This window comes from Urocitellus parryii, chromosome 5 (genome assembly GCF_045843805.1).
Source record: "Urocitellus parryii isolate mUroPar1 chromosome 5, mUroPar1.hap1, whole genome shotgun sequence".
In the NCBI taxonomy this organism is placed as follows: Eukaryota; Metazoa; Chordata; class Mammalia; order Rodentia; family Sciuridae; genus Urocitellus; species Urocitellus parryii.
In genome coordinates this window covers 89,273,780-89,290,507 of record NC_135535.1, presented here as the reverse complement: position 1 = coordinate 89,290,507, position 16,728 = coordinate 89,273,780, and the positions used below count along the sequence as shown (strand labels likewise).

Genomic DNA, 16,728 nt, shown 5'->3' with positions numbered 1-16,728 from the left:
TTGTGAGCAGGTTTAGCCAATGGAAAGCTGTCTTGAAGTTGAGGTGTGGGTGGCTGCGTGTTTCCGGAAGACGTGGCGGCTCTCCGGGGCTGCTCCCCGGCTTCTTTTCTCCCTACTCAGCTTTCCACCCTGGGCATTCTGAAGTGCTGCCTCCGCTGCCCTCACCACTGCAACCATGATCTCCTTAACGGACACCCAGAGTAAGCGCCTGTCCCCGGGGTCCCCTCCTTGATCCCCGCTCACCCCTCGCTCGGGCTGGTTTCGCCCGTGGTTCTCTCAGGCTGGGTCAATGAATGAAGCTCTGCGTTGGGGCGGTGGCCTGCGAGATTGGGAAAGGGCTGCCGGGACCTGAGGACTGACTGAAGCGGACCCGGGCTGGACTTGCAGTAGCCGACCTGGCCTGGGAGAAGAGTCGATGGGGCTGGGTGGAGCGCTCAAGCTGGGGAAGGGGAGCTTTAGTTGAGAGTGTCTCGCGACGGGGTCGCGCTGCTCTCCTCACCCGGGTGAGATGGGCTCTTTGTTCCGCCGGCCCGCCACGAGAGAAAGTTTGGTGCGCGGCCCGCGCAGTGGGGTCGGTTCTGCACATGACATACTTGGAGTCCTTTACAAGTCACTGGCTGGTTAATTTGGGGGAGGTGGTATTTTAAATGTCACCTGCTGTGGGTTGTTTTTGAAACCGTGCTTAAATATTTTGAAGATTTTCCTTTCGCCACCACTGGAAGCTGCCTTCCAAAAATCCCTTATAATTTCACTTTTCTGCCTGCCAAAGTTTCAGCAGCATTAAAAAACCACATTATGTTCAGTTAAAAGATTTCTTTCGTTAGTATTGTATAGTATGCTTTATGGCTTGTTTTACTATTTTGGCATCACTTTCTGCCTGCCAGAATTCTCCAAGCCCATCTCATCTGTATGGTTCGATGTTTCCTTTTCTTGAAAGATAACATTTCCAATTTTGTATTCCTTCTTGTGAATCTTAATAATTTATTTTTATTTACAAACTGCTTAAACTCTGTGCTTCCTTACCTTTTAATGATCATGATAGTCTCTTTTGGCTCATTTTCTTTTGTCTTCCATGCCTTCCGTTTTTGGGAGTACGCTTACTCAATTTTTCAAAATTATAAGAATTAACAATCCTCTGAAGTTAAAGTAGAACTTCATTTAAAATGCTCTATTTCAAAATGGAGTCTTAAGATTTAGATTCAAGTCATGGCAGACTTGAACTTAACAGATCTTTCAGTCTTCTCCGCACACTGCCACTCCAGTCAGGCTCTTTTCCCTCCTGAGTTTGTACTGGGTCTGGACCTTGGGGCCTCCTGCTCTGGCCCAGGATGCTTACCCATTTTGGTACACTTTGTTCCATCAGCCTCACTCCACTCTGATGAGAAAAGAGAAAATATGTAAGTGTAGACCTTTAGATCTACTATGATTATATATTTTCTTCCAATTTATCATGTGTATAAATCATGTTAATTCTTATATGAGCCATGTAAAGCAGAGAGAAGCATACCCCTTCATAAATTAAATGAGGCACAAAAGAAATTCATAAGAAAAATAGCAGAAATAAGACTTGATCCTAGTTCTTCTGGCCCAAAAACTTTTTGTTCTTTTCAGTGTACTCCACTAGTATCTAAAAAAAACTTTGAGGTCCTAGAATGAGGACTGAGTCTGTAATATATATGTATATATTAAAATATGACTTATCCTATGCATAGAGATTCTCTTCTATTGAAGATTTATTATAGGAATGAGTGCCTAGTCTACCTTTCCAAACACCAAAACAAGGGGGATTGGTTTAGTCTGTTATCAGACTTCATTATATTTGTGAGAAAGATGTAATTTTACTCTTTTTTTTAACTTAACAGATGTTTTAGGTGAGAGAGCAGAATGAAACATGAAATAATTAGTTTCAAATTGTGTTTGTGTTTAACTGCAAAAGATTGGCCATCATTCAAGTGATTTGCCAGAATTATTCTGGGATTTCAATTCTAGGAGAGGGTGACCAAACACTAATAAGAGTAGAATAAAAATAACAATTCATGATTGTCTTAGGGGATTCTATAATAGCACTCTCTCCACTCCATAAAAACAAAAAGATGGGCTGGGGATGTGGCTCAAGCGGTAGCGCGCTCGCCTGGTATGCGTGCGGCCCGGGTTCGATCCTCCAGCACCACATACAAACAAGGATGTTGTGTCTGCCAATAACTAATAAATAAATAAATATTTTTTAAAAAAAAGATTTATTAAGGAAGATGAGATAGAGCCAGTTCATGTTGTATCCAATTTGTCACTTTATTTTCTCACATTGCATAAAATTCTATCATGATATTCAATTCAATTGAGTTATTTAGTACAATTGATATCCAGTTGAATTCTTTTTGTGACTTTTTTTAAGAGTATAGTAAGACAGTGCTCCTTTTAATCAATTATGAATGAGTTCTAAAATGCTAGCAGTGATTGCCATTGTATTACACATATTGTTCCTTATAAAACTTCCATAATAGGTTTTTTAATGTTAAATAAATTCACTTTTTAGTTTGCTTTCATTAATCTGTTAACTTTTTTTTTTAATTTGAGGGTAGGAGTATGAAGATACAATACAAAAGGAAGATGAATTTATTTTACTATTATTCTAGTAGAAAGAAGGCAGCTCTCTGTAGGGCTTTTAATAGCCTTACAGGGCTTCTGAATTGGATAAGTCATATTTTAATATATACATATATATTACAGACTCAGTCCTCATTCTAGGACCTCAAAGTTTTTTTTAGATACTAGTGGAGTACACTGAAAAGAACAAAAAGTTTTTGGGCCAGAAGAACTAGGATCTGAATTCTGTAAATGAGAAAGGGTAATGAGACCATTTTGAGTCTTTGGGCCTATGTAGATCTGACAATACTTGGGAACATCATGCCAGGGCTAGTTTTGGCTAAGGTGTTACAGACAGCTGTTCCCTTCTGACTTATACTGAATAAAGCAGTAGGAATGTTTTGGTTCCTGCATTGTAGTTGTAGGACCATTGGCTAGAAAGTGAGAAGACCAGACCTGCATTCTAAGTTGACTCCATACCAGTATCACACACAAAGATATTTCTGCTGATTGTATGTTCCAGGACAAATCACTTAATCTTTCTGAGTCCTTGGTTGTCCATATGAAACAAGGGGCCATTGCACTGTTTACCTCACAATTTTATTAAAGGAATTACCAGATACTGTATAAACAACTCTTAACCAATAAGCCATTTATCAGATGGTGTCCTCTTTCACTGCAGTCAATTTTTAATAGATCTAGTGTATACACTAATATCAAATTTAAATCACCTAAGTGTGTTTTTCCCATAGTTCAGTGTACTCCAATATCCTTGAGTTTCATTTTACCAAATGTATTTAAACTGAGAATACACACACACACACACATATGTACACATACACCCATCCATCCTGTGGGTGGAAGTATTTATAATAGTTAATAATAGTTAATCATATGGGCTTTGAGTTCAGATAGATCTGGCTAAAACATTTAACCAAAAGTGTGACTTGGGGCAACTTAAGTCACCTTTCTGAATTTCAGTTTCCTCCATCTCTAACATGATTTCATTATCTCTACATTCTAGTAGTGTTGGGATGATAAATTTATATAAGCTGTGTAAAAAACCATATAGTACCTAATTTATGGTAAACTCTCAATACATAGTATATTTCTATATCATTTCCTTTCTGATGAGCCAGAATCTTAAAATGTTTATGTAATCATTAAGATAATTTGTGAAAAGATAGAAATTAGTCATTTAATAACAGCTGTAATAATTAAATGCCAGCTACTAAATAGTTGTACGATGGAATTTTACTTGCTCTTTTACCCATATTTTCCTATAGGAAATTTTATCTAATATCTAAATAGTTATTTTTGTTAATTCATTTAAGATATTTAAGCATGAAATATTAGCCTCAATTTTTTATTGAAATTTTATACTGGTGGAATGCATTTAAACTTTTCTGTATTTATAGGCAGGGACCTGAATTCTTTTAGACTGACATTGGGAGCAAAAGGTGGCTAGAAGAGAAGATAATAGCTATCAGGAAATTTAGGAGGTCAGAAATAAAGAAAAAGATAAAGTTGATATAAATTTTCCAATTATCAGAACATTTTATGTGGCTTAAGAATTTTTGAAGTAACTGTGACCTAGATTTTAGTTTTCTGGAGCTGAGGCAAAAAGGTTAAGTAACAGATTAGAAATCACTAAGAGTGGGCTGGGGATGTGGAGTGGTATCGCGCCCGCCTAGCATATGTGAGGCACTGGGTTCAATTCTCAGCACCATGTAAAAATAAAATAAAGATATTGTGTCCACCTAAAACTAAAAAATGAATAGTTTTTTTAAAAAAAAGAAATCACTGAAGTATATTTAATATTGTGTTTCCAAAAACAGGTTCTCCTCTGACTCATTGTCTGTATGCTGATAGTGCTTTTAGATAAAATAATGGCTGTTTTCTCTAAAAACCAAACTAAAATGATCAAGGAGGTAGCTTAGTAGATTGTGTTCTGTAGCTTAAACAGAAGAGTGTGTCTGTCACCTTAGAAAGTTAAGACCTTTCAAACTAAAAAGATAACACCTAAGAATATAAACTAAATAAAACTACTGATTTTATATTCAAGATGAACCGAGATGTCAAACCTTACACTTTGTCCACCACTATATATTCAGTATGTGAAACAGTTCCTGGCCTCTTAATAGTTGATCTTTGTTGTTTAATGATAAAGTAAAAATTTAGAATACTAATATTAGGTTAAACAGTATTTGAAATTTTGGAGAGTTGATTTTAGGACTCTAAACTTAAATAGATGAATGGATTCGTAGTACAGATAAATTGATAGATGATAAATTCATAATAAGCCATCAAGAAGTTGAAAGTGAGCTAGGCATGGCACACACCTGTAATCCTGGCTATATGGAAGGCAAAGCAGGCAGAGCACTGGAGCCCATGGAGTTCAGATCAACCTGGGTAACATAGACCATGTCTTAACAAAAAGTGAAAAGTAATGCCTGACCTTCTGAAAATTAACTTTTGAAACAACAGCTACCATAATCTCAAAATATTTCTTGTTGTCACCGTGAGAAGCAACGTATAATTGAATGAAGTAGATTGTGTTGACCTACTATAACATTTATAATGAGTTGAGGAAGGAATTAATTTTAAGAAGTACAGATATTGTACCTATAAGTAATAATTATAGAATATGAAAAGCAATAAATAAAGGAAATCTTTATGTTTATGTCTAATGCCAGAGAGGATTTTAGGAGGGAAAAAATACAATCAAAGATTTAACATCTGATTTATCTTTTCTATTATGGGTGTAAGAAATTCTGTCTCCCTACATGTGGATTAGGCATTCCCATTCATAGTTTTAAATTCTGAGGTAATTTGCTGATGTCAGTTTAATTTGTTTGAGATCTGAATGAATGTCATTATGAAGTTAACCTGCAATATTGGACAGTGATTTCTTTATATTAGCCAAAAGAAAAAGTAGAAAATTATTCTTGTTTACTTTACAGGGATATTAATGTGACTTTAATTTTTCTCTATCCTTAACCATATAACTTTTATTGCAGAAATTGGAATGGGATTAACAGGATTTGGAGTGTTTTTCCTGTTCTTTGGAATGATTCTCTTTTTTGACAAAGCACTACTGGCTATTGGAAATGTGAGTTTTGGAATATATATTTTAACTAAATTCATAAAGAATTTTTTAACTACAAATGAATTATTACCTGCTGTCAGATTTGGGAAATATAATTTATTCCTGTGTAATTACTAATATATACTGTATTTCCATCAGGAATGCAACCTGTCAGCTTTCTGTTTAAATAAAAGATGAACACTTAATGAGGTGTTCTAATTCCAAAACTATTTTGTTAAGTTACACCAAATTAAGTAAAGGTTATCTTTAAATGGCCATTCAAAATAGATGTCTTGATAGTCCCATGGCTTAGTAAATGTATTAAAATGTTTTGACTATAAACATCTGAGGCGATTGAGCTGCATGAAATAAACAGATTTTTAATAACCTTTTAAATCTTTTAAAATATACCACTGTGTTATTAATTGACTTGCTTAGAAAGGTTATGTGCTATTTGGACTGTGTAGTGCACTGTCCACGTGTGGGGGTTGTATAAGAGCTCCAGAAATAATAACCCTCCTAAGAAGGCAATAAAGTTACTGAATAATGATTACATTTCTTTTGAAGTACATTTAAAGGACACCAAAATTGGTCTTTTAATAAATGATAATATAAACAGCATTTGTACGCAAGAATATGAAGCTGAACTGTTAGGCTTAATATACATCTGTGTGAAGTAGTTTTCACTAATGAAGAACAATGGGAAAGGGAAGTATTTCAAAATAAAACACAGGAAAAGGAAGACTCTTAATAGTTCACCACTACTTGTTCATGAACAGAACATACAAAATATATGTATATTTTTAAAAACCTGGTTGTATTTTTATTTCTGATGCCAAGCAGATATTTAGAAGTAATAAAACTGGAATATCCTTCCTAGCTTTGCATTGTATGTTCTGTTCTACTATGTTCTAGTCATGTCAATATTTCTCCCATCCATAGAAACTCTTTTGGCCCATGTGAATATTTTGGAACCAGAAGGAATACCTTTGAATGACATATCTATAGGCAGCTTCTCTGAGCCTTGCCAGCTTATCACTCCACTAAGCTATCCTCATCCAGCCACACTAAGGAAACTACTGTAAACACAGATGCCCCTTTGTAACATCTTTCTTTGTTTCTCTTTTTCTCCTTTTAATCAAATAGAAAAGGAATAAGATGAGTGGAATACAGCTACAATTTTAACATGCTTAAACCCACTCCTTGGTTTTCTTTCTTGGTTTTTCTCTTGGCCAGTTGCCCATGTTAAAAGTCAAATGTCCTTCTTTTTATTATATTTAGCATTGACCTAAATTTATGCTGTGTGGTTAACTACTTTTCCTGTGTTGCATTTTCTTTCTCTTCTAGGTTTTATTTGTGGCTGGCTTGGCTTTTGTAATTGGTTTAGAAAGAACATTCAGATTCTTCTTCCAAAAACATAAAATGAAAGCTACAGGATTTTTCCTAGGTGGTGTATTTGTAGTCCTTATTGGTTGGCCTTTGATAGGCATGATCTTCGAAATTTATGGATTCTTTCTCTTGTTCAGGTAGGCAATGATTTTATTTTCTCTTTCAATAAATTGGCATATCAGATAATTATTGTAAAATCTCAGGTACATATATCAGTGTTAGTAATATGATCATTTCCTTTAATGAATTGTGGTTTAGGTTGAATTTTTTATTTTGGTTTTAGATCAACCAACTATAAAAATGCTTACCAAATGTACATGATTGCCTAAATAAGTATAAATTGTCTTGTAAATTACTTTCAATGCAGTAAAATTCATTTTAGTGTCATTTTAAAACAGTATCTTTATGTTTGATATTTTTATCAACTAAACAAACAGTGATAGCTAGATAGACACATCTAGAATTTTAACATATAAAAACTGATACTTCATAGTTCAAGTGACAGTCCACTTGACTGTAATTTGTTTATTAGTACATATTCATATTAGCAAATCCTGTACCAAAGGAACTATGGGCGATTTAGATCAATGAATATTTTTACAAATGGCAGTTAGCAAGTAAATCAACAAAAGCATGCATGTGAGAAAATACCTTTATTAAGGTTGGCATTAATTATTTGTTTAAACAATGCATATCCTTTGTCTTTTGTCTACTGGGCACTTTATTATAAGAGCCATAAAAACAACTTAAGGGCCAAACCTGCTTTAGGAAATCTCTCATTTCTAATATGGAAAGAAGACCATAAAGATACGAAGCAGATATAGTCATAATATTATTTACATATATATATATAATATACATATATATTATATATATACACATACATATATATATAGTCATAATGTTATTTTATATATATGCATGTATAATTAAGGAATTAATCCAAGCAGAGGCAAGAAATATTAACAAATAAACTGTACCTTAAAGAATGAGTTAGAATTCATCCCATAAATGAGAAAATGAAGGGCAGTTGACTGACAGAAGTAGCAGACAGGGTCTTGAAAGTCACAGCTTGTTCTAAAAATAATAGTCTGACAGAAAAAGAGCATGTGATAAATGGAAGAAAATGGTTGGCAATGAGACAGAAAAGGAAGTTTGGGGTCAGGTTGCAAACTTTCTTTGAATGACTTGTTACTTTATTCTCTTACCAAATTTGTGCTAAGGACAAGTATTTGGGGAAGAGAGGGGTACAAAGATTTTTAAGCATAAATGGATACAGCCTGGTAAATGTTCTAGAAAAATTGTTCTAACCTTAGGATAAATCATGTATTGAAAAGAGAAGACTGAGAAGCTAGTTAAGAGGCTCTTGATACAGCACAGAGTATAGAATGATAGTATTGGAATCTTAGAACCCCTTGACATTTTAGGGAAGAGAAAGAAACACTGGAAGAGATCAGAGAAGAACTAGAAGTAAGGATCATAGTGGCCAAGAAAGGAGAGGGTGAGGAAGAGCAGTTCATCATAGCAGATTATGTTCCAGCAGAAGACGAGTACCTTAATTAAGGACCATGGGGGGAAATCATTAACTTTCTTCATTCAATAGGAATTTTATTAGTAAAAGTTAAATGCCAAAGTGATCTTTGAGATGAATAAAGGATGAGAAGTCAGCATCATTGGTAACTTGGAATGATACATTGGCTCCATGGTTTAGGGAAGTTTTTTTATTGTTGAGTTTTATATTTTAAGGTGTTCTTAGTTTGAGATATAGTGCCAAAGATCTTTGACATTCTTTTTCCAGATATTTATAATCCTAAATGGTAGCATTTGAAATCACACATTTTTATATTTAAAAATTATTTTAAAACAAAATAAAATGATCCTTTTGGATTTAATACTGCTAGAAAACAATTATAATTGTCTTTGAAACATGTACAATGCACCATCAATAAAAGAACTATTTCTCTAATTTAAAAGCTACTGCTTTCTGTTTAATCCTTTTAGTTCATATATGTTGCAGATTCATTATTGCTCATTTCTGAATTCTATCCACTGTAGTATTTTCATCCCTATATGCCTAACTTTAGGACCCATAGAAAGTTTATTCCTTGTGCATTTTTTAAATAAACTATTTCCCTCTTCCTGTACAGTGGTAGTTAAACTAGTTAGAAGCTATGTACTTCTGTGGGCTTGTATTTCTACCCAAAAATGTGACACAATATAAGGATTACCATCTGACAGGTAGTCTGTCATTGTTCGTTAAATGCTGGCACTTACTATTTATTCAGTAAATGATAGCAATTATTACTTTCATGGTTCTATACATATGGTCTCCACAGCTCCTTTCTTTTGATCAGTTTTACCTCGTACAACTCACTATGGTTGAGGAAATCTTTAGCAGTTGAACCAAGATAATACAGAATCTGAGTGTACAACACAGCTAAGCTTTATTATGCTGTTTCTCAGGTTTTTAACCAGTGGTCAAAAGTTTTTACATTACATTTGTAGTAATTCATGATTCTCTAAAACATTCACATTTTTAATGGCATCATTTCTTTTTAGTTAGTTATTCGTGCTTGATCTTGGTAATAGAAATATGTAAGTTTTAAGAACCTTTTTTCTGTGTCTCCCAGGGGCTTCTTTCCTGTGGTTGTTGGCTTTATTAGAAGAGTGCCAGTGCTTGGATCCCTCTTAAATTTACCTGGAATTAGATCAGTAAGTAATCATGTATTTAGCAATGTGTTTTTAGACCACCAAAATGAATACATTTTGATGCTTCTTACCTTTAGAAATTTGAGTAATTGGTACATGATTAATTGATAAGTTTTTCATTATGATATAAATGACTATATCACATAAATCATGGTTACCAAGAATACCAGAAAATAAACATTGCTAAGCCTGTAAAACCTAGTTTTGTTTCACCGTGTCCATTTTTACTATTCTCTATTTTTTAGTGTTACTCAGATTGATAATGCTGTGCTTCCTTTCTCTTTGAGAGTTCAAGGTTTTTTCCATTGACTTTTATATAATCTCTAATTTTAGAAGCAATTACATAAAAAAGAAACCATTATGTCTAGCACTTATTTTATTTCTCAGATTGTAATACCAATTTGAATGGATTAAGAAAGTTAGATAAAGGACTCTTACACTGGAAATCAGTTGACAAGATTCTGTTCCCAGCCCTGTCCAAAGTTTGAACAATCTTGTCATATCTTTTTCCCCTGGTAGACCTTGACTTTCATCTTGATAAAATAAAGGAGTCAAATCAAATAAGAAGTAAAGGTTAAAGAAAACATTTTTAAAAATGACAAGAGAATTTTCTTCCCTTTATTTAAGGTTCTTTCAGTAAATGTTTGGTACTAAGTCATCCCACCTATTAGTGGGGCTCAGACGGCCTTATAGGATTCAACTTCCTTATTTCTTCCTTAGAAAAATCTTTCCTGACATGCTATTGCTGGCATGGGGTTTGATTCTGTAGCATCCCTGTGCACGCCTCTATCATAGCATTATCTTTGTTTTGATTGTCAAGAGAAAGGCTTGTCTTCAGGGACAGAGATGAGTTTTATTTTTAATCATTCTTCTATTCCAATGCCCAGCTAACAGCTGGCATATAATAGAAACTCAAAACATTTTTGCTAAATGAATGCACTGGGGGTGTAACCTAGTAATAAAGCACTTGCCTAGTGTACACAAGGCCCTGTATCCCCAGCACCACATAAAATAAAATAAAAAATAAATGAAGGATGATCTTTTGTTATCCTGAGGGAATTTGGTCTATCTCAAGACAGTTCTGGATAACTGTTTTTTAGTCAGCCTCCATAAATTTTAAAACTAAATGAGATCCTTAAATCCTAAAAGAATCTGGAGTTGATCTGCGTTGGGAACAATCCTTTTGGCTCTGGATATGATCCATGTCAGAAGTAATTCTATTACCTAACCTTCTTCATAACCTCCTTTGGAGAAATTTCATAGTTCCAAGTCTATCCTGAACAACCAGGACAAATGGGCATTAAAGCAAATTTTAGGAATCCCAAGTTCTGGTTATGTCTTGGGAAGTCCATCAGTTTTCTGAAGTCATGTACATATTTTTTATAGGTGTTTCTAAAGAGAAAGTCCATAGCATTGATTGAATTCTCAAAGAGCTAAAGGATGGCTTGTCCACAGGAAAATAAATACCACTATAAGCCTAATCACATTTCTATCCATGGGTTAATTTTAGAGTTGGAATCTTTCCTTTAGAGAGAGAATGTTGTACTTTTTTGGCTCTGAAATTTACTTTAAAATTCTAGCAAATTCATGAATACTTTCCAAGCAAGTTTTAGCTTTGGTGCGTTGATTACCTACCTGTAATAATACAAAATGTTGAAACCTAGGCTTATAGGGGTATATCCTGATTTCATTTGCATTTATCTTCAGACTCATATAGTAATAATGTTTATATTTAGAATGACTTGAATTTACTGAAATTTCTTAAAGAGTTGTAATCAATATTTGTGTCCTTAATTTAAGAATTCTGCAATATTTGCATAAATGGACACCTGACAGAATAATGCTTCCTACCATTAGTACTTAGTTATAATAAATATTTAAATACAACTATGAAGTGTGAAGTGAAAGAAATAGATGATTGCTAGAATTTGATAAGATTATAAGCACTGGGGTGATATTACTTTTAGTATCTCCACTAATTACATACTTTGTTTCAATCTTTACCATCTGGAATGCTGAAGAAAGCCAAACTACTTTTTATTTGGGGTGGAGTAACCAAAGTAAATAACCATTTACATTAATGTGTGTTAAAGTTTATATTTAATAATTATAAATTTTTGCATCATTAAATCTGTTTTTAATGCCATTGCCACTTTCAGTCTGAAGTCCAGAATACACATTTAAAGTATTTTTAGTCAATAGCTGTTGTTAATTATTGAACTTAATGGAGTTAAATCTGTTTGTTCAAAGACGACATAGGCCCCGAAGAGATCCACAATAATGGTCAGTTGAAATATCTTATTGGGTTCATTAATGCATGAGTGGCTGACATTTCAATTTTGTTTTTTTGTTTTTGTTTTGTTTTGTTAAGCTAGCAGTGTTAACATCATTTTATACAATTTTTTTATTCATTGTGTTGCATTTTTCATGTTGCACCCTTAATTCATATGTACAACATGTCATACAAAAACAACTTTGAAAAAATATATATCTTTATGTGTCAGAAAATGGTGGTGAGTAATACTGGATTAATCATTGTCAATCATACTTTAAATTTCCACAAATTTTCTTGTAAAGCTGGATTTATTTAATGAAGATTTAAAATGTTGATATAGTGTTATATAATGCTGTAGACTCTCTTTAATTATCTGCTTTTCTTTTCCTTACAGTTTGTAGATAAAGTTGGAGAAAGCAACAATATGGTATAACAACAAGAGAATTTGAAGACTCATTTACAATATTGTATTATTTATAAAATTCTTTGAAGAATATTCAGCACAAAATTAAATTACATGAAATAGCTTGTGATGTTCTTTACAGAAGTTTAAAAGGTGTAGCCTACAAAGTACCAACAGCAATTAGTAAAGAAGCAATGAAAACAGGCTTCTAATCATGTGATCTAAGAAGTCAGCAAGCAAACTGAGGGAGATGAAATCCATGTTACGAGGCATTGAAACTCTAGAAGGCTATTTTTATTATCTGTCCACAATGTGCAGAACACAGCCATTCTTAGAGAACTGTGGTGTCTGTTACTTTTCTTTTTACTATTATTATTATTATTTTGAAGGCTCAGGAGCACCCATAGGCATTTGCTTTTTAGAAATGTCCACTGTGATGGCAAAAATATTTCCAGTTGCACTGTGTTTCTGAAAGTGATGCATGAGTAGGATTGGATTATGTCATTTTGATGTATTAAACCCGGTGAAAACCCAGTTTTCATGTATGAATCACTTTTTTTGTAAACATGGGGTTAAAATAAAACTTTTGTGGTTTTTCCAAAGCTTAGTATTTTAAAGCCAGGTGAAAATCTGAACTAGTGATTCTTTGTTGGAATGTGCAGAGGTCATTCTTCACTATCTTTTAGTTCTTAAATTATAGCTCACAAAGAATTGTTTTGGTCAGTAACCCACTTTGAAAATACTCATACTTCTTGGGAGTCTGACTGCCTAAGTACCTGTTTGTATCATTCATCACATATACACATCTAACAAAAAGCATTCTTGACCATGAAATAGTATGTTACAAAGCTGGTCTCATTGAGTAGTCTTTTAAGATACTCAATGATGCAAACCAAATAGATTTTTCCCATGTCATGATGTTGTTTTTCTTTTATTTTTTAAAATTCAGCTGTGATTTATTACTTTCTTTTTCGTAAATTAACTAACTTTTGGTAATGTTTACTTTAAAAATGTAACATGTAAAAATTTAAACCTGTAACTGTGTTTTAAGGGCTGTTCATGTAATCTGAGCTAATTTTTAGCTTTTTCACAAACGTACAAATATTGGTATACGTGACGTATGCTTCATGCTCAGTCTTCACCCTGAGAGGGTGAAGCAAGTTCACATGCTGAAGATGTTTTACTGTAATTAAACTGGCTATGATTTCTTGAGAATCTGACACTAAAAAAATAGTGGATTTTTCCCCCTTCCATTGCTGATGGTCAGACAGTAAAAAACAGCAAATGTTTCCCTAGTTTTCCAAGGTGGCAGCTTTTGTGATAGATGTAGGAACACATTTCAAAAAGCCACAGTCCTATTTGTGTTACCACTAATGATTGCACTATTTATTTTTTAACAGTTGCAAAAATACATAAAATCACAATTGAAATTTGTGGTATTTATTTATATACATGTCTACAAAATATTACAACATTTGTTATTTTTAATTAAGTTTCTTGATGCACAGAGAACTCCCAAACTTGCTTATCTGCAGAAGGAAAGACTTGGTATATAGTGTAATGGTTCAGTCTTGTGGATTACTGTCATTTTTGGTACTTGCATTTGACTTTATTATATAATCTGTGAAAATGAGATAAATGGAGACTCCTACCTCAATAGTTCATGGAATAATAAAAGACCTAGTGTTGTGTCTAATGTTCTTCAAAAAATTAATATCCTCACTTGGAGAGTGTCAAATATATTCATATATATATACTTTGAGAACTGACTTATATAAGGTGCCCTGTAGGACTCTCAATACATATTTTTGACTGACCCATATTATTTGCAATTGCTAGATATTTCTCCCTTTTTAGAGCAAGAACAGTAAATGTTAATGTAAGGAGCATCTGTATCATTTAACTTCTTTGTAGACATGAATTTCTATCAAAATGTTCTTTGCACTGTAACAGAGATCCTTTTTTCAACAATCTTATTTCAGAAAGCATTATTGGACTTCAAAGGATTTGATAATCTCCTAGTCCTTGATATGGTTGCAGGGGCTAGAGCAGTTTTCATCTTCAAATGAGTCTGCAGTCAATATCGAATGTGAGTTTGGACTGCTTGGCAGCATTGTATATTTCTTATACAGAACCTTGATGAGCTCTATTTTTAAACATACTAGCCTTCTGACAGAAACCCTATCTTATTGTTTCTCTCCCTCACACACATACACAAAATCAGCCTTCTGTCTTTGTGACAAAAATGTACTTTGATTATTCCCATAGAGATGGAGGAAAAGGTCTAATACTACTTAGCCTTAAGTGTTTCTGTCATTGTTCAAATGTATTTTCTGTAACAGAAACATATTTGGAATGTTTTTCTTTTCCCCTTATAAATTGTAATCCCTAGAATACTGCTGCTTTAAAAAGTCTCACAGTCAGATTATTATATAATCTAACAATTGACTATTGTAAATACACTTGTCTTACCTCTCAATAAAAGGGTACTTTTCTATTAATTAGTGGTCAAGTGTATCTTTATTTTGAAATTCTTAAGTTTAATTTAGCACTACAAAGTAACTCACCTCATTTTTTAAATTAGCCATATGTATAGTTTTCTTGCCTATCAAATGGTTTTGAATCTTTTGTTTTCAAATTGTTTAAATGTAATCATAAATACAAGTAGACTTAAGACTTCACATTCTTAATTTTGAAAACTAATTTAAAATTAAAAATGTCACTTGCCTCTGGCAATTTGCTATTTTTACAAATCAGACTCTAAGGTCTGCTAAGCATTTCCTTATTCAACAGACATTTTTTGAATATCTGCTGAGAACTAAAAGTCCTGTACTGAGTGCAGGCGACCCAGAAGGGTAAGATGTGGCATCTGTCCAAGTAGAGTTTGTAACTTAAATTCTTAGCCTCGTTTCCAATAAATCATCCTGCAAACAAATGGTGGTAGAAAAATTTGTGGTCTAGCCATCTTAACCTCTTATTTTCTCCCAGTCAAGAGTTATTAGGACTGTTGAGCCTTTCAGCAGTGTGATTGATTGCTGTTTTCAGAAGGTGTTTTTAACTCTGGGAGTTTTCTCAAGATGTTATTTTTTTTTTTTTTTTGAAACTCTGTATGTATTCAACTTGTAGGTTTTTATTTTCATTTTTGAAGAAAACTTTTAAAAAATATGTAAACCTGGGGATTTAAAACTGTCATTGCATTGCTATTTGTGTATCTAGAAGCCTGCTATAGAATTTCTTTGCTACAGAAGGAACAATTTACTGAAAGCCACCATTAATTTAAAAATTGAACAATGAACTTATAAACTAGTGGAAAATGCTTAAATATTTTCTGAAAATGGAAGGAATATAAATACTTAAATATCTGTACCTGAATAAAACATCTTCCCATCTACAGCGTTTTAATCATAAATTTTGTTAAAGGCCAAGCCCACCATTAAAGTATCTAATAAAAATTTGTTGAATCCAGTAATTACACTCTTAAGTCTTGACAATTGTCAGTTGAATGGAACTCTTGAATCTGTTATTAAATACCTAGATTATCTCTAATCTTATCTTGGGCTAAAAGGTTCCAACCTCTAGCCTTCTACCTGTATGGAAGATCCTGTGGATCTCCTGTGGGAGATGGGGTACAGAAGTAGCATGCCCCAAACTTACCAACTGGCATGCTTTTCCATGACCATACCTTTCCTCAGCTCTCCAGGTCTAATTAAAATGCCACTTCTATCTTTCCTATCCACTAGGCCAAGACAGGTCACCTTTCCTTATCCTCCCTCACACAGAATTTTGTTTTGTACTAGAGTATGGAAAATATTCTTGAAGTTTAAGTACTCTTATATTTGTATCTCCAGTTCCTGGCATTTAGTAAGTGCCCAGTAAATGTTGGAATAAATGAAAGTTAATTCTTCCAGCTCTTCTGTCATTGTCCCCACTAATCACCTCTTGTGTGTTGAACTCAGCCTCATGGAAGCAGGTTTCTATCAGCCATAAAGCTGAATCAAATGATCTGACCCTGCAGAAGTCTATGGTTCAGCCGCACATTTCTTGTAACTTGAAAAATACATGATGTAACCGGGCAGCTTGTCCATAGAGAGAAGGAATCATAAAGACTATGCCTACAGATTGGCACCTTTCTTCTCTAGTAAAGGGGGGCTTCTGGAGATACCCAGAAACTGCTACAATTTTGAGGCTGGTATGAATTGCTGGTTCTCAGTTTCTTTGCCTTTGTTTCGGTATGAAATAAAAGAGATTCTGGTTCTCTTTCAAGATGGTGGCTTTGTAGTG

At 33.7% G+C, this 16,728-nt stretch overlaps 1 protein-coding gene across 1 annotated transcript; it reads left to right on the top strand.

Annotated features, from left to right (window-relative positions):
• The first annotated feature begins 59 nt into the window (after window positions 1-59).
• On the top strand, window positions 60-15,011 carry Golt1b (golgi transport 1B). Its single transcript, XM_077798554.1, has 5 exons — window positions 60-200; window positions 5,604-5,695; window positions 7,019-7,197; window positions 9,691-9,772; window positions 12,439-15,011. Exons 1-5 carry the CDS (start codon window positions 176-178, stop codon window positions 12,475-12,477), a joined length of 417 nt encoding a protein of 138 aa, XP_077654680.1. The 5' UTR covers window positions 60-175; the 3' UTR covers window positions 12,478-15,011.
• Window positions 15,012-16,728: the final 1,717 nt, after the last annotated feature.

Coding starts and splice junctions, on each gene's coding strand:
- Golt1b (XM_077798554.1), top strand. CDS start 176: ATGATCTCCTTAACGGACACCCAGA. Junction 5,696..7,018: donor CACTACTGGCTATTGGAAAT/GTGAGTTTTGGA, acceptor TTTCTCTTCTAG/GTTTTATTTGTGGCTGGCTT. Junction 9,773..12,438: donor ATTTACCTGGAATTAGATCA/GTAAGTAATCAT, acceptor TTTTCCTTACAG/TTTGTAGATAAAGTTGGAGA.